Source organism: Acartia tonsa, chromosome 5 (assembly GCF_053477335.1).
Source record: "Acartia tonsa isolate MP-2025a chromosome 5, ASM5347733v1, whole genome shotgun sequence".
NCBI lineage: Eukaryota > Metazoa > Arthropoda > Copepoda > Calanoida > Acartiidae > Acartia > Acartia tonsa.
In genome coordinates, this window is record NC_137264.1 from 45,646,143 (window position 1) to 45,671,365 (window position 25,223).

Genomic DNA, 25,223 nt, shown 5'->3' on the forward strand with positions numbered 1-25,223 from the left:
ATTAACCATGACTACTAGAAACCAGGAATCTAAAGGGATAAGACAACGGCTGATAAATTGATGTACATCCCCAATGATTACAAACAAAATTACCCTTTAAATTAGTGGTTGAAACCTTTTAATCTTTGATAAACAAAATAATCATAATTCTCCAAAGTCTCCAAAGTTGTTAAGCTAACGAATAAAACTTTGGGGACTAGTGTAATAAACAGACCATTGTTCCCTCTCTCTCTCTCTGACTAGACTTAGATAGGAAATGTAAATTATCCCCCTTAACCCCAAAGGGTTTAATTCTGCCTTTAGAAGCTGGTAAATATTTTGTTGAAGAAATAGGTGTAAATTTATAATCATCTATGATTACATGAGCAATCTGGAAGTAGTATAAAGGGGTGTTAAATTGAAGTTGGGAAGGCCTACCTTCCACAGTCTTATATCCCTTTGATTTCAAAATCCCCCTGGTAAAACCCTGTACATGCCACTAGTTAAAATACATTTTCTGCTCATCTAAGATCTTACAAATTATAATTCAATGTTTAGAAAAGGTATAAATAATTATAAAGTTGGTGTCCATTAAAACATAAGTTATTCTTAACAGCTTTTTAAAAAAGAAATAATAATATATACGTGACAAAATACAAAATTTCGATCTGCTTACGTATAAAAGAAACATTAACTCTATTCAATGTTTCCACTAAAACAGGGATCTAAAGGGATAAGACAATGGCAAATAAATTGATGAACACGTTGATATAATATTACTCAAACAATAACGTTTGCACACTGAACTTAATGAACCAACCAACCAAATATTTAATAAAAGTAACCAAAGTTGTTAAGCCAACATATAAGAAAAAGATATTATAAAACTTTGGGGACTATTGTTATAAATAGCTCAATGTCCCCTCTCTCCCTGCCTTAAAATACATGTAAATACAAATATGTTTTTATTTATAAAGAATAAATATAATTTCTAAGAATTTGTGACGACAGTTCTGAATAACTTTATAAAAAGTATATTTTATTTTTCATTGAAAATATCTTTGAAGTGGGTTCTACAAAAAAAAGTTAAGATGTTATAAAGAGAGAGAAAAAATTGTCAAATATGCAAATTTTTACGTCATTTTATATTGTAACTTTCCACTCATCAATTTTGTTGATTCATTTTGTTGTTGTCCAAGTAAAATTTAAATAGGTTATAGCTCTTCCAAAATATTTTTTCTGTGTTGAATGCCATGATTTTAAAGAAGGGTTTTAGTTTTAGTATGTTTTGATGTGTTATCAAATAATCGAAAATGCAGCTTTACCAGATTTTTTGAAAAATAAACCGATATAGTATTATCAAATTAACTGTTTCAAAAATCATCTATTGGGCTAAAATACATTGACGCCATGACTGAAGTGATTGACGGGAGGATAGACAGATTGATATATCTAATTCATAGAAAAGCTTTGCTGCTAAAAATAGTGGTTATAAGTAAAATGTATTGCTCTGGAAAAATATTCTTTCTTGTGTTTTTTTAACGGATCTTGCACAATAGTGCAGGGTGCAATAATCACCCCTGCGTAAAGAGAACTCATCTTTCAGGGATAGATTATGTAGCGTCACAATTATTAATCTTTTTTCTATCATATGAAGTTTTGTTTTTATACTTATAATAAAGCATTCAGAAGATTTAAGGAAAATAGATTAATAAAACTGTAAGGGTTTACTGATTAAAATATTTTAATAAATTGCTATCCTGTCAAGTTTTCCTTCATAGCTGAGAAAACATAGAAAACCATGAGTTTTAAATATAATTTTTTTTCATTTTTACACATCAATAGACATCAAGATCTAAAAGATAAAGAAAAAGTGCTAATCTTCACAAATTATAAATTCTCTATGATAATTGAATTGGAAAACCAAATTTAGGCCAATTTGCATAAGTTTGTCGGCAATCCCTCATGCTAAAAATGTTTCCAACAACAATTAAAACTTTTACTTTTGTCTTTGTTATCCATATGTGTTTGTTTATATATGAATATTCTTAAGGATATTCATATTTCTAACTAAATTGATATTAGCCTAAATAATAATACAAATGTGACCAGGAAATAATGAAAGTGAAATCAAACTGATTCTAATCTGCTGTAGGTACTCAGTTGATGTCTATTTTTAGAACAGCATTTCAATTAATTTACAGAAAAAAATATATGATTCATGATTAGATGCATATAATGCATATGTAGCGCAAGATTATGAATTAATGTATGAATCTGTGTACGTACAAAGTGCACACACTGCTGCATGCTTGAAAAGTGAAACAGTCGAGAGAGAAAGAAATATAAAAAAAAATACTAACATAACTGCATGCTCATCAACTGTATACACCACAAATCTTTGTCTGATTACCAATATAAAACCCTTACCCTCAACTCTCCCATATATTCCCTTTGTTGCAGCAAAAGAGTAAATTATATATTGTTACCTAGTTATTAATTATTTATTATATGCAATTTGAAAGCATGAAAATGGACACAATAAATTACAACTTAACAACATTGTTTTTTTCATCACATAAATGAAATCCATTTTTTTGCTTTCCTAATAACTACACCAATGAATTCACTGTTATGTTATATGCTATTACGGATCATGGAAAGAAAACTAAGTTGTGGATTTTGTCATATTTTCAAAGTAGCTTTTCTCCTATTTGCACTGTGGGGCCTAGCCTTGCAGGACAATCATTAGCATTTACCTAACCTATTAAAAGCTAGTGTGATAATACAACAAAACCTGTTACTTTGTTTTCTTTCCATGATCCATTATCACTTATGCAATGCACACAAATGCACAAACATGAAAATATTATGAATAGTGACTGAGATTATGATCATCCATTGCACAGTGGGGTAAATAAAGACACATTAGGATTTCATTATTTAAGAAGCTCCTTGTGGTGCCTACAAATAGAAGCAAATACAAAGACTGAATGATTCCAAATGATGTCATATTAGAATAATTGACTATTTTAATATAATGTCATTTTGGGTACTTAGGCAATAAGTTTTTTTTATTTTCCCCCTTTTTTACAGGCACCATAGGTAGCTTCATTATTTAAAGATTATAGAACAATTTCATTAAATACGGCAAACCATAAGTTCTTAGCCAGGAGAACAGACAAGATAATTTTCAGTAGTCTTTGCCCCAATGTGCATTTTAAAGAAAAAATCTTGTCAACTTTTCATATTTATTTCCATGAGCACCACACAGTGATGTTGAGGAAATTTTAGTTTTAAGCATGATTTATTTTTCAGGATTATATCACTGCTATATTTTGTTAAATTTTTGCGCATTTCTTAAAACTAAACCTTCCTCAACAACCATGCATCCCACTTTTCAGTGCTTCGTGGCGAACCGACAGCGTTTAAAGTTGATGGGGGCGAGCATACAGCCGCCGTTCATGGCCGCCAAAGCAAAGTACAGCAGCACAATCGGCAGCACATCAGCATGACCTACACCACGGCGGCGGCGTCAGGTGACTCGTAAAGTCCATTTTTTTTAGAAATTATTATTTTCAGCAAAAACTAAGAATTGGTTGTACATTTAATTACAAAAATTAATTTATTATTACTAGGATCTTACAACAGAATATATTGTTCTCTATTAAAGTGAAACTTGTGACGGGGTAAAATACCCCATCCCCTTCCCCTCCCACACTAGATGAATGCACTGGCCAATAAATGGCAGGGGAAATAGCAACCTAAATTGACGACAATTTTCCCCCTGCTATAATATCCACGTACATTCTACATCCATACAGCTTTTCCAGCTTATCAAACTCTCAAAATATGGAAATATTTTTTTCTTGTATTCATTCGAAACCGATTAATATCCGTTGGATTAGAACATGTTCTCATCCATACAAAATTGATGTCTAGCATCGTATTATATCCAGTTTTCTACGAATTTAAAAATGTACAATCATAAGATAAAAATCAGTTTTTTAGCCCGTGCCTTCGGCATCTTCAGCATAATTGTACATTTTTATATCTGTGGAAAACTGTTTATAATACGATGCAAGAAAAAACTATTAATGATAGAATAAGGGGCATTTGATGCTGTTGTAATGATTCATTGATGTGAGACATGTGGGGAAATGAATGTACACCTTTAGGGTAATTGGTAGTATTTCTTCTGTTTGTACCTTGATATTTTTAAGCACTGTATTATGCACTGAACAGATAGTATAGACGTATATACAGATAACTACCTGCCCCCTTTTCCAAGGACCTTTTTCGTCTGCTAGCAAATTTGGCTGTTCTAATATTCCCGAAACTATTGGTTTATTTTCAATAATGAGTCGGCACAAGGTCCTTGGGATAGGGACATACAGTTATTTAACCCCCTTCCCCCTCTAGTGCAGTAAGGTTGGGCCGGATATTTGGATGGCCGGATATTCGGATATATAATGAAACTATCCGGATACCGGTAATTTGCCGGATATCGAACGTTGACCAGATATCCGGCCGGAATCGGATATCCGGCATTTTAAATCAGCCGGATATCCGGTATCCGGCCAAAAAAGTATCCAGCCCAACTCTACTCTAATGTCTAGTGTTTTACTCTAATATGCACTCTATATGTTTTTGCACTGATTAAAAAAAACATCATTCATTAAGATTTTTACCTTATTTTTTTTAATTTAGGTAAAATTTAAAATGTTTAATGTTTCACATGAATTAAAATTTTAAAATTAAAAGGAAACCTTTAGAAATGAATAAAAGTTTGAAAACTTTATAATTTTTTATCTACTTTTTTGTTTTTCACTCTAAATTGTTAATTACATTAGAAAATGATTTCCATAATATAATATTTAGTAGGAAAATACATTTTTATTTTATTTTCCATAAAGGTTTTCTTATTAACTTTAATGATAAGAGACTTTTAGGAAAAATATAAAAAAGAATTAAGTCATTACATTATTAAGTTGTTTAATTGACCATTCAAAAAAGTCTCTTTATAGTAAAATAATTAGTTTCAAATTAAACTTGATTTTTATATTTTTCATTGCTCTTACTACATAGTAGAAAGTGAAGTTTTTAATTTTTATTTTCATATTTGTAGGAAATTCTGGTTTTGATACAACTGCAGAGTCAACCATTGAAACAGATGAACCATCAACTATCATCCAGGTAAAATGTTTCCCAGTATTGCGTCGAAACTGATTTATATCCGCTGGATTTTTAACCGGTTCTCTGTCATACTGAAAAATCATGTATAGCATCGTATTACGAACAAATAACGAAACCAGTTTTGTTAGCCTATGCTCTTTCCCCTTGGGGCTAAGACAATGGACGATAACATGATGTTCACCCCCAATCATATCCCCCCTCTGTAGAAAATTATTGATGGAAAACTTTGGACACTGCTTCACTATTTTTAAAGAATCTTGTTTGGTATAGGGCAAGTTTTAGGCTATATTCCAGGAAGCAGTGGTAAGTCAATCCTTTAAAAATGTCTTTTTATAAGCTAACCCCTGCATGTAGTAAGGTTGCATGTTTTATTTTTTTTTATATTTTCTTCAAAGTTGAATTAAAACAAAATTAATAAAGAAATGCTCTTAATAAATATGTTAATTGGAGCATAGTTTTCTTTATTAAAATTCTACTGAGCCATATATGTTGTTGTTTATTTATTTTGAAGTTCATAATCCTTTAAAATTGATAATACATGACTAATTAAATTTTCTTTTGAATTTAATTTTCAAGATTTCTCCTGGGTTTATAAATATATTAACCCTTACAGATCGGGCCCTAATTCCCACCTTGATAGATGGGGGGGGGGGGGGGCTTATTTGACCCCACCCTCTATCTCGGCTCCTGTTACAGTTAGAGACATAATTTTTTTTCTGGTGGTTCATGTACATATTTAGAGAAAATTACTTTTTACAAGTCATAGTGGTCAGGCCGCTTTTACATTGAAAAAACCCCGATCTGAAAGGGTTAAGAATTGTTTATTATTAGCAGGGTTCCTAAAGGATAAGACAATGAACAATAAATTCAAATAAATCCCAATAAAATTTATCTTTTCTGTAGATTTAAATTAATGGTTGAAAAGTTTGGGCACTTTTATTTTATCGTAAACAAATTAATAAAAGTACCCAAAGCCAACTAATAAGATATTATGGATATAAATTTTGGGTACCCGTATGTTTTTACTACAGTCCAATGTCCTCTCCCTTTCTGAGATTTAGACATTTTTATTTTCTAATTTTAGTTTGTTTTGTTGGAAAATTAATTTGTATTATCCTTTTTTCAAAATAAAGATAGCAAATAAACAAGGAGGACAACATCCCAGAGTGAGTTATATTTAGTGTACTAGCGGCTGCGCTTCTGGCATCTGTATTCAAAGTTAGAGGAAAAACAGTCAAAAACCATCCCTAAAAGATAAATAGCCTAAAATCATCCAGGGACCTATGTGAAGCTTCCCTTGAATAAAGAACTCAATCGGTTCATCTTAAGTTACTGACAAAAAACTTCCTACTTTATATATAATAGGATATACTCATGTGAATCTTCACAAAAAATGTATTGATATTTGTTTCTAGATTGCTGGTACACCACCCTCGGATATCTCAGAAATTAAACCAACTTCTGTTTTGAAGGTAACACTTTTTCTATAAATTGTTCAAAAAGCGAAACTTTCATTTAATCCCTTAGGATTGATAGAGTTATATGATGGAAATAATGTAAATGTTTACTAGCGGCTACGCCCCCTAAAGTCCTCTAGGAGCATTTGAGGAAGGGAGAGTTGAATTTGATAATCCAATTTTTATTTTAGATATAAATAGAAAAAGGTTTTAAAAATTGGGAGGTTTTTTAACGGTTCAGCGGTTAGTGATATCATTCGTTAAAAAAGATTCTTGTCGATCTGTATGCATTTAAAGAGTGAGGTGCTAGAAAAAATAGCCTAAAGCTATCCAAGGAGTTCAGCTTGAATGTTCAAACAAAATACAATGGACTATAAATTTATACAATTTATTGCACTTTGATTTGTTGTTTCCAAGCTAGTAATGTCTTAACTTATCTACCAATGATATTTAGAGTGGGTAAATATGTTTATCATTATTGGGGATGTACATCAATTTATCTTTATTGTCTGATCCATTAAAATTTCTGTCTACATACATGTCCAGGATGGCCAGGAAGCTACCGAGACTGCTGGAGAGCTGCTCAATGATGCCACAGCCGAGTCGGAGGTATTTGAGAATGAAATTAACGAACTGGAAGCTGCTGAACAGGATTGAAATATGTTTTATTTTTAATAATTATTTAAAAGGTAACAGAATATCGTTGTCTGTCTGTCTGTCTAAACAGAGGATCTCACAAACCACTGAACCGATAAGGTTCTTCTTTACAGTGAAGATTTCATAAGATCAGGAAAAGTAGTTAACTTTTTTGGACGAGGATAGCACCATCTTCCAAAGAGAAATAGTACCCTGTAAAAATGCCCATCACTCATTTTTAAAAATTCTTTTTAAAAACTGAAATTGAAAGTAGGTGGTCGACTTTATCCCCTCTTCCTACCAACTGAAGTGCCTCTAGTGGCTTTCAGGGGCCGTTAGTAATGAATAAGCCCCTTTCCAAAATATTTTTTTTTTGTTACAATATCACAATAATGTCATAAAGGCCAAAAATATATGAAGCTTGAATATTTCTTTTCCAGTATGGTTTCAAAACCGATTAAAATACTGAAAAATCAAGTCCAGCATCGTTTTGGAGACAATTATCCTCAATTATACCAGTTTTAATCAATTTTTAATATCTACGGAAAGCTGTCTACAATACGATGCGATAAATAACTACTATTCATATTCTGCAAAATTATCAAAAACAAAACGTTGATCATAACAGGAATCGAATATTCTGAAAAATCGAGTGAAAGCTAATGAAAGAAAATCTGCTATTGATTCTTTGAAGGTAACATAATATTACAAGCGCAGCATTTAAACATGGATTTAAAGACTCTTTAATTATAAATGTGTGTCTGTCCTTCTGTCCGTCCGTCCCTTTTTTTTTGTTCTGCGCTATAAATTGATGTTGTCATCCCTGTTTTTTTTTTATAGAAAAAAGTGTTTCTTTTGGCGTTAATATTAAAATTATGTATCAGCATTTTCAAAAGTGAAGCTTTTTTATAATTATTATAATGTTAGAATTGTCCTATCGATTTCAAACTTTGCATGGTGGTTCCTGTAGTAGTTAGGTACAATTTAGAAAGCGTATTAACTCTATAATTATTACCAGAATGGCCGTACGTCCATTGTAAACTTTTTGATTTTTCACTTTTTTAAAAACACATTTTATGTGATCTAATTATCCGATTTTTCTGATTTTTGGTATACTGATTACTGGGACAATAAAGTACTATATAATCAATTCCATAAAATGTAAGTATGTCCATAAACATTATCATTTTTTAAAGAAGTTTTTCAACAAATTCACCAACAATTTTGCTTTGACTCTTATTCATTTTTACTCTGATTATAAAGTTCTGACAATATACAAGTGTTAATGTCCGTTTGTCCTATCGTTTCAGAGCTTCGCTTTTATGGATGTTGTCATCCTTGTTTATAAATGAATCCAACAATCAGAAAAATTGAAGAAATATTTTATTGCTGAACAAGCTAGATTTAAAAAGAAAACATGACACCAATGAATAAAGATAAAATTTCATAAATTTCATACTAATAGTAACACACTGTAGGATCAATTTGACCACATTATGATGGCACTATAGGACATTTTTTCATTTTATCCCATATTATAAGTTATAAAACTTTGCCTAAGGAAATTCTAATGTCCAAAAATTTTGTATTTTGGGATGGAATCATTAATGGATTTATTATTACATGTATCTTATACCAGATTATCATGTATTATGATAAAGTGAAACTTGTAGCGGGCTATTATAACGACCCCCCTTCTCTCCTACTGGATGAGCGAACTGAGCATTTAATGACAGGAAAAATAGCAACCTGCCGTAATATCCACGTATATTCTACATCCATTAAATAATTATTTTTTAAAGGAGAGATTGAAGAAAAGATACGAGAAATCTAGAGCCCAGGAGGATGCACCAGTTGCCAGTAAGTAATTGTCAATTAAAATATCAATAACAGCTTTTCAAAGAAGGTATATCATTATGTATGTTAAAAAAAAACCTTTTAATGAATAATTAAAAATCTATGAAAAAAAATTGCAATATTTTATTTTAACAAGTGTTGTATAGATGGGCAATAGACTGTTTATTAAACTAGTCCCCAAAGTTTTATATTAATATTAATTATTCGTTGGCTTAGGAACTTTGGGGACTTTTTATTATAGGAGGAAAGTTTGATTTATAAGAATTTAAATTTTAGCATAATCACGCAACCTTTTAATAAAAATAGCAAATAATCTAAAAGGCGGTTAAATACAAAGGGTAAAAGGGGCAATTAGTGCTGTAGCAATAATTTGCGGTTCTGTTGAATTGATTAAATCTTCTAGGCCGCAGATCCTTTACAGTGAAGAACTCGCGGAACGAGATAACAACCTCCAGAGAAGATTCAGCCGAACTGACCACAAGGTCCAGTGGTTTCAGGTATGGAAATATCCAGGGAGGTAGGGAACATTAGACTGTAAATTAAACTTGTACCCAAAGTTTATTTGTTGGCTCAAAAACTTTGGGTATTTGTATTTTGGTTGGTTGGTTTCAAACTATTATTGTCTATGCCTTTTGACCTACTAGCGGCTAAGCTCCTAGTATCTAGGGGCTCTATATAGGCAGAAAAATGGACTAAAACTTTACCAAGACTCAACACTGAAAACAAAATGGCCTTAAACCATCTCAAGACCTATAAAAACTTCACTGTAAAAGAAAACTATTTCGGTTTCACAGTTACCAAGTTCCTTCGCTACAAAGACAAAAAAGCTAACTACTTTATAATTCTGTGGAGGGGCTTATTTTGTTTGTCATTATTGGGAATAAACCTCAATTTATCGTCCATTGTCTTATCCCTTAAGATACCTTAAGAGTTTTATTGAAATGTAGAACACTGCTAGTTTGATCCTACCAATTAAGTTTTCAAACTTTGGGTACCAGTATAATTTACAGTCCAATGTCCCCTCCCTCCCTAATTTTTATATACAGTAATGTATCTTTTTAGATATTAGCTTTTCAGCTACGCAATATATTTATTTAAAGTTTGATAACCTACAAAGTAAAATTTATTTATACGAGAAAATATAAAATCTTAGACGTAAATACCATAAATCTTTATTTAAAATAATATTTACGTCTTTTTATTTTGCTTCATCCAGTTAAGAGGTTGAAACCAGTTTTATATTTGTAGAAATACGTTTACGGTTATATTTTCCCATCTCTTACTGGGCTAGCCTTCAAGTTTTAGCTTTTCATCGACATATATGAAAATATGAGAATTAAAAAACCTAAAAGTAGTAGGCCAATATGATCAATTATAAAGAGGAAAAATTTAAACGTGCAATACCTTTTCTAGGGGGTATAATAGTTCCCTCTTTATCTCATTCCCTCCAGAGAAGAAAGGGACAATGGGCTGTTTATTACAAAAGTCCCCAAAGTTTGTTTTAAATATTTTCTTATTCATTGGCTTTTCAACTTTGGGGACTTGAATTAATTTTGATTGGTTGATTCATTAAGTGTTCAAACATTTTAACCACCATTTTAATTTAGGGAAAGGGTAATTTTGTGTACCATTTTCTTGGATGCACAACAATTTATCGACTATTGCCTTATCCCTTTAGATTCCTACGTCACCTCACCAAGTTGATTATCTAACCTATGTATTTATCTCTTTCATGTATGCCCGTATGTTATTGTTTCAAATAAAACATCGCTAAATTGTACCTAATCGATCCAGGTCTCGAGTTGGAAGGCCCCGCAGCCGTGGCAGGTCTCTGTCCGTTGCTAGCAGCAGGTCGCTGGATGTTCAGGAACAGGACGAGGATGCTGAAAATATCCAGGTATAGATAGATAGATAGAAGTATATATAGATTGATTAGATAGACAGACAGACAGACAGACAGACAAACAGACAGACAGACAAACAGACAGACAGACAAACAGACAGACAGACAGACAGACAGACAGATAGCTAACAATATACAGGTATAGATAGATAGATAGAGGGATGGATAGATGGACCAAATGATGGATGAATGAATGGATAAATAAATAGATGGATGACTGACACATAGAAACAATGACAAACAAACAAACGGACATCATTGATTCCAATTTGTTAAGGTTGACGCAACCCCTGAGAATAGCAGAGAAGGATTTGGCCGGTCAGCCTCAGATTTTGGACGTAGACGTTCAACTTTCCGCACTAAGAATAGGTTAGTTAAATTTTGTAATGTGATTTTTAATGTTATTAATTTATATAGTTTGCCTTATTTCTTTATCACTTTTAACTCTTTTATTTTTATTTTTACTTTTTATCATGGTGCTTTAGCTCAAATTATCTGGCGAGCACACAATTCCCCTTTCTTGTTTTGTAAATAAATCTAAATAAGTAGGGGGGGTGCTCTTTTTCTTTATGCCATTACCGAATTTAACCATACCTAACTTCTAAAGTAAAAGAAGATAAAATACTCCTGAAATCCCCCTATTTTCAGTTTATTTAAAAATATTGCGGGAGGGGGGTGTTAAATAGCAAACTGTGTTAGGTACATCATAGTAAATCACAATACTTAAAAGGTACTATTTTTATCTATCAATCTTTACATATGATTGAGAAAATAAATTTTACTAGGGATTCTGACAACAGATCCAGTCCTGTTACCACCAGCAAAAGCTCCAGGCTTACAGCCCCCAAGCTCTCATTCAAGAATAGAGGATCTTCCAGGTAGAATATAAAATAATTGACAGATGGACAAAAAAAACATACAGACAGACAGACATAAGGACAGACTATAGCTCCCAAGCTCACATTTAAGAATAGAGGATCTTCTAGGTATATTATAAAATAACAGACAGACATACATAAGAACATACTGATAGATGGAAGGACAGACAAATTTTTAGAATGAAAAATATACAGAAGGACAGACAAACAGAAGGAAGGACAGACAGAAGGAAGTATAGACAGAGAGAAGAAAAGACAGACAGACATACAGAAGGTCAGACAGACTAAAAGAATGACCAAAGTTCAAACAGAGTAATGAAAGGAAAAAAGACAGACAGAAGGAAGGACAGACAGACAGACAGAAAGACAAATAGACTGACAGAGAGAAGGACATATAGAAGGACAGATAGACAGACATAAGGACAGACGGACGCAAGGAAGGACAAACAAACTAAAAGAAGGGCAGAAAGACATACAGACAGAAAAACAGACATATAGACTCAGTAATTGCCTTTTGTTAATTTTTATAAATAATTCAGATTTGATTTGAGGCGCCCATCAGATAGAAACCAGCAAAGCAGCAGTAGTAGCGAGGATACCGAGGACATCCAAAGAGACATCCAGACATCCAGAGTATCCGGGGCCAGCTCTTATAACGAGGATGAGGATATTTCTCCACCCCCAGTCACTTTTAAAAAGGTAATAGTGTTTTCAGGGATTTTAGGGATAAGGCGTTGATGATGAAGAAACCAGGGAGGGTTGGTACATTGGGATATTTATAACACTAGCCCCCAACGTTTTCTAATAATGTTTTCTCAAATTTTGGTTTAGCAACTTTGGGGCATTTATTAGATTTTGATTGGTTGATTCATGAAGTTAAGTGTCCAAATGTTTCAACCACTAATCGCAATCTCCAAAGGGGTAGTTTGTGTATCATCATTGGGGATGTACATCAATTTATCAGCCATTGTCCTTATCCTTTTAGATCCCTGTAAAGATTTAATATAACCCATTAAGTTTTAAGTTTTTCATTTTCGTAATTATACAATTAGCATCGCATTTAAAACACTATTTTAATATCTTTTCCTAAAATAAATCTTAGTTTTTCTAACATAATAATATTTATACAACGAAAAGTCTTATGTAGATATAAACATATATTTTTGGTATCCAAGCCACTCTATGGATAGGAATGTCCGTACGCACACGTCTATTAATTAGGGATCTAAAGGGACAAGACAATGGCCGATAAATTAATGTACTTCCCCAACGTCAATACACACAAAATTACCCTTTCTGTAGATTACAATGATAAGTTTAAGCGTTTGAACACTCAACTTAATAAACCAACCAATCAAAATCCACCTCAATTTGTTCCAAAGTTGCTAAGCCATTGAATAAGAAGATGTTATCATAAAACTTTGGTGACTAGTGTAATATTAATCCTTTAATATAAAGTATGGACCAACTCTTCCTTGTTTCACTTTCTTCAAAAGAATCTAAATCCATCTATATAATCCGAAATATCCAAATGAAAAAAACATAAATATTAACATTATGTGTTTGTATTTTCAATATACAAATAAAGAAAAAATCCATAAGAGTAAGCCTAAAAGTTTTAACTAAACTTTGAAATAAATTTACATTCCCAAAGATAATAACAAAATTACCCTTTTTTGATAAAAGTTTGAACCAAAATTATAGATTTAATGAAAGTACCCAAAACAGAGAATGTGCCTTTAATTTGAGTAACATTTCAATTTACATTCCAAGGTCCCCTCCCTCCCAGAAAATACTAATACTTAGATATTTTTTAGAACATACTTAATCGTTTAGGAATCTTTTTCAAGATATTTACGACGTTGTTATATCGAACGGACAGAATATAACTTAAAAATATGCTTCGCTTTGCAAAATATTATAAAAACATAGTTTTACTAATTAAAAATCAAAATCCTTTTTTAATCAAACTATCTTACAAAAGAAAATACACAAAATAAAAAGTTTATATTCTACAAAAACAAGTCAATAAATCTCCCAAAAGCTATTGTAACTTTGGCGTCACAGGTTTTTACAGAAAGAGAGAGAGAGGGGACACTGGGCTGTTTATTAAACTAGTCCTCAAAGTTTTTATTAACGTTTTCTTATTCGTTGGCCTAAAAACTTTAGAGACTTTAGTGAATTTGATTGGTTGTTTTATTAAGTTGAGTGCTCAAACGTTTTAACCACTAATATTAATCTAGGGAAGTGATAATTTTTTGTTTCATCATTAGAGATGTACATCAATGTATCGACCTTTGTCTTATCCCTTTAGATACCTGGGTTTTTAAAAGCAATTAGCACTGTTTTTCTGTTCATCAGGTGTGTTTAATAAGCATCTAACCCTCCTTGTCTGTCCGTCGTGTTGCTTTTCTTGTACTTTTTTATTATAAGCTTCGCTACTTGTGAATGTTGTCATCCATGCTTTATACAACAAGAATTTATCTATTCCGAGTATAAAGTGAAATAAATCTCAATTTCGAATATCTATAAAACCCTGGCAGGGAGTGGACATCGAGGGCTGTACATTACACTGGTACCCAAAGTTTTATAACCATGCATGTTATCTCATTCTTTGACCCAAAAACTTATATTAATTTAGATTGGTTGATTTCCAAAGAAGTGTCCAAACCAATGATTTTCATCTAAAAAAGGGGAAATTAAGTTTATCTTCATTAGTAATGTATACAAATTTATCGTTCGTTTCAAGGTACTAAAATCCCAACTATTGCTGACAACCAGCCGTTTAATTGCAGGACCTTTTCTTGTAAGTTCTAACATTTCATTGAAATTTGGTGTGTCTGTTTTTGACCAAGTCACTTTCTCGCACTTGATAATCAGCAGTAGGTAGCATTTTAACGTCTTTAGTTATGATGATGTGTTGGGTCTAGATTCAAACCTTTCCGGCAAGTCTTGCCCAAGTCGCGGGTTATGGTCTGTTTATAAGTAATGCTTCACTATCTGTTTAGTTCAACCGATTTGACCGCCCGGACCTGAGAAAGTCTCTATTCAACAAGTTCCTGCGCAACCGTCCCGGCCTCAAGAAACCTGGAGACCAGGAGGATGAGGACTCAGCTGACAAGGATGGCCATGATCAGGATGAGGAACAGGACTATGACAATGAGAATACAGGTAAAACCATCGAAACTGGTTATTATCCGTTGGAGTTAAACCGGTTCTAAAAATCTGAAAAAGCATGTGCCGTATCATATAATACTACATTTTTTACGAATATGAATATATACACTCATATTAGAGTGTAGAGGAATTTCTTCACTAAAGGGTTAAATAAAATTAAAAATTATTTTTTTTAAAATCAGCTAGATGTCAGTATTAAATTATTGTATGTAACAAAACGATTAGTTAATTTGGAATTTATTGATATTTTAAAATCTATATACTTTTGGTACTTTTGAAAATTTGAAATTAATCTCACTTTTTTGTTTTTTGTTGCAATAAACTGAATCCCTATCTTATATTTTACAATATCAATACTTATAATGATATTTGTGTAATTTAAGTATTGATAAATTCTCAATAATTTTTCATGATCTGGTAATAATTTTGTGTTGGCTTTTGAGATATTTCTCGTACAGCTTTTGATCCAATAAAATACTTGCGGATGAGGGTTAATCCCTTCCTCCTTATATAGATTGAAAATCAGGGGGAAGGGAGATATTATGTCAATGATGTAGAAACTTTTTAAGTAAAAGGGGTAGTTTCACGAAATGCATTTGAACTTAATTTAGTGAATCGCATATTTTTTGCTAGTTAATGGGTTAAACTATTTTTATATGGCATATATTTGAAAGAATTTCAATTTTCTACCACGTAGTCTTGATATTTTAAAAACTACGTGGTAGAAAATTGAAATTCTTTCAAATATACGCCATATAAATGTAGTTTAACCAATTAACCAGGAAAAAATATGCGGTTCACTAAATTAAGTTCAAACTACACCTTTTAATTGGTGGGGCAGAATAACCACCTTTCTCATGAAATCATTCGGTAGTTTCTATAGGGACTAGGTAAAATCTATTATTTTCAAATATTTGTAGATTACATACAGACAAAATACTAATAACACCATGTAGAACAAAGAAAAAAATCTATTATGAAAATTCTGCTTAAATAGAAGAATGGTTAGATCTGTAACTATTAATTTTCTATCCCCATATTTATCTATCCTAGGACCTGAAGAGGAGACATCTATTGACAACCTCGAGGAAGAGTTGGAGATTCCTGCAACAATTGACGGAGAAGAAGATCCGTATGAGGATCATGAATCCAGCCCCTCAGCTCTTGTATCCAGTGTTATCAGGTATTTTGGGTCATCTGAAGGAGACGAAGTGGCGGGTTTCGTCATATTTCTCCTATTTCTTGCCCCTGCGGGGGGCTCTAACCATGCGGGTCAATCATCTAACCTAACCTAAAATAACCTTTCAAAGGCTACTGTTTCTTTCACATGACCCAGTATTACTATTTTTTATTATACTGTACCACAGGTTGACAAGTTGACTGTTTAGTCCAGGTTCAACTCACCCATACGACATATTTGCATTTTATATTAGGGAAACAAGGATGGCAACATCTTTAAGTATCGAAGCACTAAATGGATGGACGACTATCGGATAAAGTAATTTTTAGAATGTATTTTCAGTGATCATAAGAAGTGAAAATATAGAGAAACCTTTTTTGAAAAATATTTATATCTTTTGTAAGTTTTTGGTAAAGAGTATCTTATCCAACAAAAATATCAACAGTATATATCAAATAGCAGCCAAGAAAAGCCCCACAGCTTCAGGGACAGACTGACGGTTTGACAGACTAAGTTAGGTAAAGAGTAGCTTCGCTACTAAAACCTTTAATTATTAGTGAAGTTTGCCGAAATCTTTTTTTGGTTAATTCTTCGTGTATTTTTTTACTTTGTTAGGCTATTTTGGGGGATTTCTTTAAAATTTTATCATAAATTTATAGTAACGTCATTATTTAAACAAAATGTTTTATTTTTCAGTGACGAAGATCTTCTACAGCAGATCGACAATGAAGAAATTCAATTAGGCAAAAATTTAATATTTTCACATACTTTTCAATAAAGTTTAATTAATTAGATATTTAATATACTTCTCATTTTTAAAAGTTTTAAAATTAAAAAAAAATGAAATAAAATTCGTATTTAAAATTATCCCCACTGAAAGTAATAGGCTGTTTGTAAGTCTGTCTTTACCGAATGATCTTGCTAACCGCTGAACCGATATGGTTCTCATTTATAATAAAGCGTGCCTTAGAACCTGGGATGGTTGATGACTATTTTGGGGACGTAACGCCCCTTATGAGGCGATGTCACGAAAGGGACTATACTCGAATAAAGTGCTTAAAATATGTGAAATATTAAAATTTTGTTCTACAGAACGTCTGCAAACGACCCTTGAAGTTTCTACCGTGTTCCCAGACAAGGAAAATTTCATGTTTAATACATTTTATAGCAGCGAAGCCTCTATGAAATAATAGTTATTTCTTGCATCGTATTAAAAACAGCTTTCCGTGGATATTAAATGTACAAGTATAAGATTAAAACCAGTTTTTTTTAGCCCCGTGGTGCCAAAGGTTCGGACTAAAAAAAACTGGTTTTAATCTTATGATTGTACCTTTTTATAATTTTAGAAAGCTGGATATAATGAATACGAGAAATTAAAGATAAGGGTTGGTAGTTTTTCGTTTTTGTATAGTACTTTAGGTCAGTTAGTTTCATCTCCCATTGACACAATATTTGGATTTCATGGTGATTTGTATAACTATAACATACATACATAATACATATGCTGTAAACAATCGGACACTAGCTACAGGGGCGTCCAAGTTTTTTTATTTGGGGGGGGGGGGGTAGAATTTTTTGAAGGCGATGGGGTAATTTGCTTTTGGAAAAAATGTTGGGATACCCCCAAATTCGTTTGGGGGAGGGGGGGGGGGGTAATCACCACTTTACCCCCCCCCCCTGGACGTCCTTGACTAGCTACTACTAGCAAATTGCTTTCTGCTGCTTTGGCTGTGTGGATATTTCCGTCGCTATTTGCTGATATTCAAAGACCCATTTTAAGGTTAGAACAGGGTCTCCAACCCGTTAACTTAAAGTCATTAAATTCCTGCCCTCTCTTCTTTTACATTAAACTAAGGACGAAATGTCTTTTTGTTGTTGAAATTAATATTTAATAAAAATTAATCATGATTTTGTGAAACTAGCCGAAGGATGATATTTTGGAGGTGGTCACCATTAGATCCCCTTACACTTTTGATTTGGAGGATAACAAGGTAAAATATATTTTTAAACTTCGGGCATTAGTATAATTAACAGTAAATATTAATTGAAATATTTTGGATTGCAAAATAGTTTTTCGTCGGACTAATATTGTATTTTTTGATCCAGTAATTATATAAAAAATTAATAATAAAACACTTATGTAAGTAGATTTTTAACTAAAGATAATTGGTATTAATATTATTATTTGCAACCGGAGATATACAGGGACTAGGGATCTGGATTCTGAGAATTCGACGTATTTTTGGGTTAGGTTAGGTTAGGTTATATGGGGTTAGATAATTGCCCCCACAGGGTTAGGCAATTAACCACGCAGGGTTAGAGCCCCCCAGAGGGGCTAGAAATAGGAGAAAAGCTACTGTGAAAAAAAACGAAGAATCGCCCCTTAAGGAGCGTTGCCACGAAAGGGACTATACCCAAAATTACTTATCCCCCACTCCTTCTTAGCCACTTACCTTTAGTTACAACACAAAACAATATTAAAGCCAATATTACACAAAACAAGGATGACAACATCCATAAAAGTGAAGCACTGAAACGGACATTAACACTTGTATAGTGACTAAACTGAATTATCAGAATATAAAAGTATAAGAGTCGAAGCAAAATTGAAAGTAAATTTGTTGAAAAACTTCTTGATACAGGATAATGTTTATTGAGTTTATGGACATACTTACATTTTTAGGATTTGATTATAGAGTCGCTTCGCTTAAAATATTGTTCTTTGTTGTCCCAGGAATCAATATACCAAAAATCAGATCAAACGGATAATTAGATCACATAAAAATTTGCTGTTAAAAAATTAGAAAAATCAACATGTTTAAAATGGACGTACGGACATTCTGGTATTGATTATAGAGTTGCTATACGCTTTCTAAATCGTACCTAACTACTACAGGAATCATCATGCAAAGTTTGAAATCGATAAGACAATTCTAACATGCCTAAATTAACGAATAACGATTTTTGGTATATTGATTCCTGGGACAACAAAGAACAATATTTTAAGCGAAGCAACTCTATAATCAAGTCCAAAAATGTAAGTATGTCCATAAACATTATCCTGTTTTTAAACAGTTTTTCAACAAATTTACCTACAATTTTGATTCTACATTTATGTTCTGATTTTTCAGTTCAGATACTATACAAGTGTTAATGTCCGTTTGTCCTACCGTTTCAGTGCTTCGCTTTTATGGATGTTGTCATCCTTGTTTTATAGGCACTATAGGCTGCTTCAAATAATACCAACTAATTACTTAGCCAGGGAAGAAGATGATTGAAGTTCCTCCACGGTTTATGACGTCATAAGTTAGAATAACCAATGAGAGGCCAGCATAAAGTTTACCATTGGTAAATTACAGTGTATACCGGCCTCTCATTGGCTATTATATCGTATGACGTCATAATCTGTTTAGGGTACTTCGCCAGGGACACGTTTATGGGGAGAGGGAGTATTAAATGGTTCCCCCCTCCAATCATAGAAATAAAAATTAAATTGTATTTTCTTTTACGGTCAAGAACGACATATCTTTTATACATTGTGAACTTTTTAAATGTACCTTTTTTGTCTAGGGTAAGAGTACCAGATTCATTACAGTGACCCGCACCTTCACCCAGTCAGATGAACAGACCCTGGAAATTTCCAGCATTTCCAAGACAATCAAGCCAACCAGATCGTTTTCCCCAGGTACATAAAATTCTCCATAAGGGCTGGGTCTCGAGCTCTTGTGCTCTGTGGAGAGAGGTGTAGATTCAAAGTTCTTGTTTTCTTGATTTAATTTTAATATTTTTTCAACACCCTTTATTTGTGGCAACTTAACTATAACAAAATAAATGACATGTCCTTAAACATTTAGATGATTTCTACACCCCCCTAAAACAAATATTTTCTTCATGGCTTTACGCTCTTTTTACATGCCTTTTTTTAGTGTTTTTTTGTACTAAAAAAAAACAGTTTTAAAATCGTAGCTCATAAAAAAATATTCGTTTTCTGTAAATTAAAAAAAAGTTTTCTTGATATCCTTTATTATGATGCTGCGCAAAATGGTAAAAAAAAATTGACGTCATATGATAAAATAACCAATGAGAGGCGAGTATATATTTTACGGTCAATTACAATGTATACTGGCCTCTCATTGGACAACTTTATAGTATGACGTCATTTTTTTGGTACCATTTTGCGCAGCATCCTTTATTATTATACATTTTAATTTCCCAATTGATATATTGGGTTTGCAGCTAGCTTGATAAATCAAAGGGTCGTATATAAACTAACTTTTTATCGTAGGCAAGAAAACACCCCTATTTGATACCAAGTCCATACCTGCCCCAGAGAACATTCTCACCTCCACTTCCAGCTACCAGAATGATTTCAAACTTACAGGTATTAAAAATATACGCTTGCAGCAGCGCTGTTACTCTATAAATATTGTTAGTTTGTGCGTCCGAAATAATATTCTAATTATCAATTCCAGCTACCAGAATGATTTCAAACTTACAGGTATTAAAAAAATACGCTTGCAGTAGCGCTGTTACTCTATAAATATTGTTAGTTTGTGCGTCCGAAATAATATTCTAATTATCACTTCCAGCTACCAGAATGATTTCAAACTTACAGGTATTAAAAAAATACGCTTGCAGCAGCGTTGTTATTTTATAAATATTGTTATTTTGTGCGTCCGAAATAATATTCTAATTATCACTTCCAGTTACCAGAATGATTTCAAACTTACAGGTACTAAAAAATACGCTTGCAGCAGCGCTGTTACTCTATAAATAGTTTGTCCTGTCCAAAACACAAAAACTTTGGGTACTTTAATAAATATATAATTGGTTGGTTCAAGCTAGCAGTACCCAAACGTATCAACCATTGAATTCGATGAAAAGTTGAGGTAATTTGTTTATTATAATCTGAATTTATTGTTCATTGTCTTATCCTTTATTTATATCTGTAACAAGGGTAATTTTGTTTATCATTATTGGGGTTGTGTATCAATTTAACATTCATTGTCTAATCCCTCCAGATCCTTCGCTTTTATTAAACATATAATTTTGTCTTTCTTGAATTAAAGTAAGAAAAAATATTTCTTATTGTTTTATAATGTTTCAAACTATTGTACTCAGAAAAGCAATCTCAAGATTGTTATTTTCAACAATTTGGGATATTATTTTTCTTTTATTGTCAATTCATTTTTTTATTGTTAAAAAGAATTTTTAAAAAAGTAATTGTATTAATTAATGGAAAAAATGTGTAAATAAGATCTAAAGGGATAAGACAATGGCCGAGGTTAATCAATGTACATCTCCAATGATGCTTGACTAGATTACATCTATTGGTTGAAACATGTGGCCACTACCAATAAGAATTCAAAAAATGTCCCCAAAGTTGTTAAGCCAACGAATAAGAAAACTTTATTATAAAACTTCAGGAACTAGTGCAATAAAAACAGCCCAATGTACCCTCCCTCACTGGTTTGTTTGTCTGTCTGTCTGTCTTTATGTCGTTCTGCAGTGACTCTATAATATAACTAGCGGATTCGCCCCTTAAGTTAAGAGGGAGAACAGGCGATTCTAAATTTGAGTTTTATTAGTAAATATTTTGAGGAAGGGGGAAGGAAGATCATCTTTTATTGGGAGGGCGGTGATATTTATCCCCCCTCAAAATAGTTAAAAACCTTCCCTGGACCTATAAGAAGCTATGGTTCAGCGATTAGCGAGATTCTTCGCTATGGAAAAAAAATCTACTTAATATAATAGGATATTCCTCTATATTCAGGTTCCTTTACAGTGGAGACCCTGCCTGCAGTAACCCTGCAGTCAGCCCTGGAGACCACCCCGCCATTCAAAACAGTTACAGAAACCTTCAGCACCCAAGAATATATGGTCAAAGAAAGTGTGCTGCCAGTTATCCAAGGTAGGATTTATTAATAATAAAACTGCTTGATACAGGATAATGTTTATGGACATACTTACATTTTTTGGACTTGAATATAGAGATGCTTCGCTTATAACAATGTATTTTGTTGTCCTAGGAATCAGTATTACAAAAATCAGACCAATCGGATAATTTTATCATATAATTATTATAATAAGATAACGAAGTAGCGGGTTTTGTCGTATTTCACAGTAGCTTTTCTAGTCTAGCCCTTGCGGAGGGACTCTAACCCTGCGGGGCAATCATCAAAATTGACCTAACTTAAAATAATCCATCAAAAGCCACTGTGAAAATACGACGAACCCTGCTACTTCGGTTTAATAAAACCATTTTGAAGATTCCTGTAACAATGTGGTATAATCCTAAAAGGAGAATTTTAGCTATTATCAAAAAAAAGAATTATAGAATAATCCTATAATTTGATTTTTTTTAAATACTGATTCCATGGACAATTAGGTTCTCAGTAGCTTTTGTTAAGAATTGAGTATTACCTTTTTTAAGTTTGCTTATATTATTAAATATTAATACTATAGTTCTAAGAATTCTCTTTAAACTCGTATCCTGAAATTATATAGAATTCCTTTATATATTTTAACAGAAATATATCTTAAAGGGATATTAGAACTGAAAAAGATCATATGATTAAATGGTTTAATACTATTTTTCCAACCCCCCTTCCCCACTGCCTACAAATCACAAGACGCTATAACTTATAATAAATGTTCTAATATAGGTGTATTTATCTTTAAAGTTTAATTTAGAAATATGATAACATTTACATCAAGTTTGCTTTATATTAAAAACTAAACCAGTCTAGATTTAAATATATAATACAATTATTGGATATTTTGTGATAAAGTTAATAAAATACAAATAGCTTTATTATCAAATTAGAAATATAACATTTTAAGGTAAAATTTCTTTAAACGTTAATTGAACTCCTTATAAACTTTTTCTTCACCCTCTCTAACACAACCCTCTTCCTAATTACTTTAAAAATTTTATATTTCAAAATAATAAGTGGGGGGGGGGGGGGGTGATAGAAATTTTCCAAACACATTAAAAAGGAAATTGAATATTATATTTATATGGATAATACAAATGTTTTATATTTAGTAGAATTTACGTATTTTATTTGTTAAATTGATGTCATAGTTTATTATTAAAATAATAATTAGAGGATTAGGCTTATATACAAACCATGGATGACAACATCCTTAAAAACAGCTTGAGAAACAGATAGTTATAACAAGAATTATTTATAAAGAAGTTGATATTTTACCTTAAAGTTACAGGAATCTTCACACGTAGTTTTAAATCTATAAAGAGTAACCTGCAACAAAGATACGCACAACCGGCCATAATAGTGAATACTGAATTAAAATTTGTTATGGCCTTTTCGAAAATGGCATATAGTCTTCACTTTTTCACCAGTTCATTTTTTTTTGGAGTTTGTTTGTCTACAGGATATGACAGTATTCTTTTTTTCTAGTATGGCTTCGAAACCTCTTCTCAGACATATTGAAAAATCGTGTATAGAATCATATTACAGACAATTTTCCACATATATTAAAATAAAAAACATACCAGTTTTGATAGCCCGGAACTTCGGACCCTGAAGGATAACAAAATTAGTTTTAGTATTATAATTTTTCATTTCAATATCCCCGGAAAGCTGTCTATAATATGATGGCATAAATAACTATTTATTCAAAAAGTTTTAATGAAAACTAATTTTTTTTCTATTTAGGAAGTGAAACATCCCACTACACCCTGTCTCAAACATACACAATCACCAGGTAAGCCTTCAAAATAACCGCTGGATTGGAACCGGTTCTCATCCATACGAAAAAAACTATGTCTAGCATCGTATTATATCCAGTTTTCTATGAATATAAAAATGTACAATCATAAGATTAAACAAGTTTTTTTAGTATCTTGGGGCTAAAAAACTGGTTTTAATCTTATATTATGTACATTTTATATCCGCGGAAAGCTGTCTATAATACAATGCGATAAATAACTATTTAATTTTACAACAACAAGGATGATTACTTTCTTTTGTAGGGACATTGGGCTGCTTATTACACTAGTCCCCAAAGTTGTATATTAACGTTTTCTCGTTCGTTAGGTAATCAACTTTGGCAACTTTTCTTTAAATTTGATTGGTTTGTTTATTAAGTTGAGTGTCCAAACGTTTCAACCACTAAATGTAATCTAAATAAGGAACAAGTTTGTGTATTATCAATGGTGATGTACATCAATTTATCCTACATTGTCTTATCCCTTTAGATCACTGGTAGATTATACTGTTACTCAAAGTTTTAAACACACGTTCTTTCATTAGTTGTCTGAGGAACTTTAAGTATTTTTTATTTAGTCTTAATTGGTTGGTTCTAGCTAACAGTTTCCAAACTTTTTGACCAATAAACATACAATAGGGATAATTCCGGAATAGTCCCTTTCGTGGCAACGCCCCTTAAGGGGCGATTCGTAGTATTTTTAAAATGGCTTTTGATAGGTTATGTTAGGTTAGGTTATATTGGGTTAGGTTATTGCCCCACATGGTTATAGCCCCCTGCATGTTTAGTACTTGATTATAGAAATGCTTCGCTTATAACATTGTACTTTGTTGTTCTAGGAATCAGTATTTAAAAATCCAGATCAATCGGATTATTATATCATATAAAAATTTTTTGTTAAAAAAAGTTAAAAATCAACGCGTTTAAATGGACGTACGGACATTTTGGTTACGATTATAGAGTTGCTATGCTTTCTAAACCGTACCATACTACTACAGGAATCAACATGCAAAGTTTGAAATCGATAGGATAATTCTAACATACTTAAATTAACGTAAAAAGCTATCCGTTCCAGACGTACGGACCGACCCTAATTATAGAAAAGCTACGCTTTTAAAAATTGTTATAAAAGAGCTAATGTATAATCTCAAATTGATTAGAGAACTTTTATGTAAGTGAACATAATAGCTTTGTTGATTAAACTATTAACTTAAATATATTTTGAT

At 32.1% G+C, this 25,223-nt stretch overlaps 1 protein-coding gene across 4 annotated transcripts in view; it reads left to right on the forward strand.

The window, feature by feature from the left end:
• Positions 1-25,223, forward strand: part of LOC145319632 (uncharacterized) — a 208,770-nt gene that overhangs the window by 170,107 nt on the left and 13,440 nt on the right. For 2 of the 4 annotated variants that reach the window (XM_080161903.1, XM_080161905.1), the window contains 20 exons: positions 3,384-3,518; positions 5,108-5,175; positions 6,591-6,647; positions 7,179-7,278; positions 7,892-7,962; positions 9,071-9,128; positions 9,529-9,622; positions 10,920-11,022; positions 11,306-11,397; positions 11,814-11,906; positions 12,446-12,605; positions 14,915-15,077; positions 16,137-16,266; positions 16,960-17,006; positions 17,356-17,400; positions 18,184-18,254; positions 19,834-19,948; positions 20,549-20,644; positions 22,037-22,174; positions 23,946-23,994. In XM_080161903.1, coding sequence (XP_080018029.1) covers positions 3,384-3,518; positions 5,108-5,175; positions 6,591-6,647; positions 7,179-7,278; positions 7,892-7,962; positions 9,071-9,128; positions 9,529-9,622; positions 10,920-11,022; positions 11,306-11,397; positions 11,814-11,906; positions 12,446-12,605; positions 14,915-15,077; positions 16,137-16,266; positions 16,960-17,006; positions 17,356-17,400; positions 18,184-18,254; positions 19,834-19,948; positions 20,549-20,644; positions 22,037-22,174; positions 23,946-23,994 — 1,885 coding nt within the window. The remainder of the gene's footprint in view (positions 1-3,383; positions 3,519-5,107; positions 5,176-6,590; positions 6,648-7,178; positions 7,279-7,891; positions 7,963-9,070; positions 9,129-9,528; positions 9,623-10,919; positions 11,023-11,305; positions 11,398-11,813; positions 11,907-12,445; positions 12,606-14,914; positions 15,078-16,136; positions 16,267-16,959; positions 17,007-17,355; positions 17,401-18,183; positions 18,255-19,833; positions 19,949-20,548; positions 20,645-22,036; positions 22,175-23,945; positions 23,995-25,223) is intronic. The other 2 variants (XM_080161904.1, XM_080161906.1) reach the window with 1 other exon arrangement.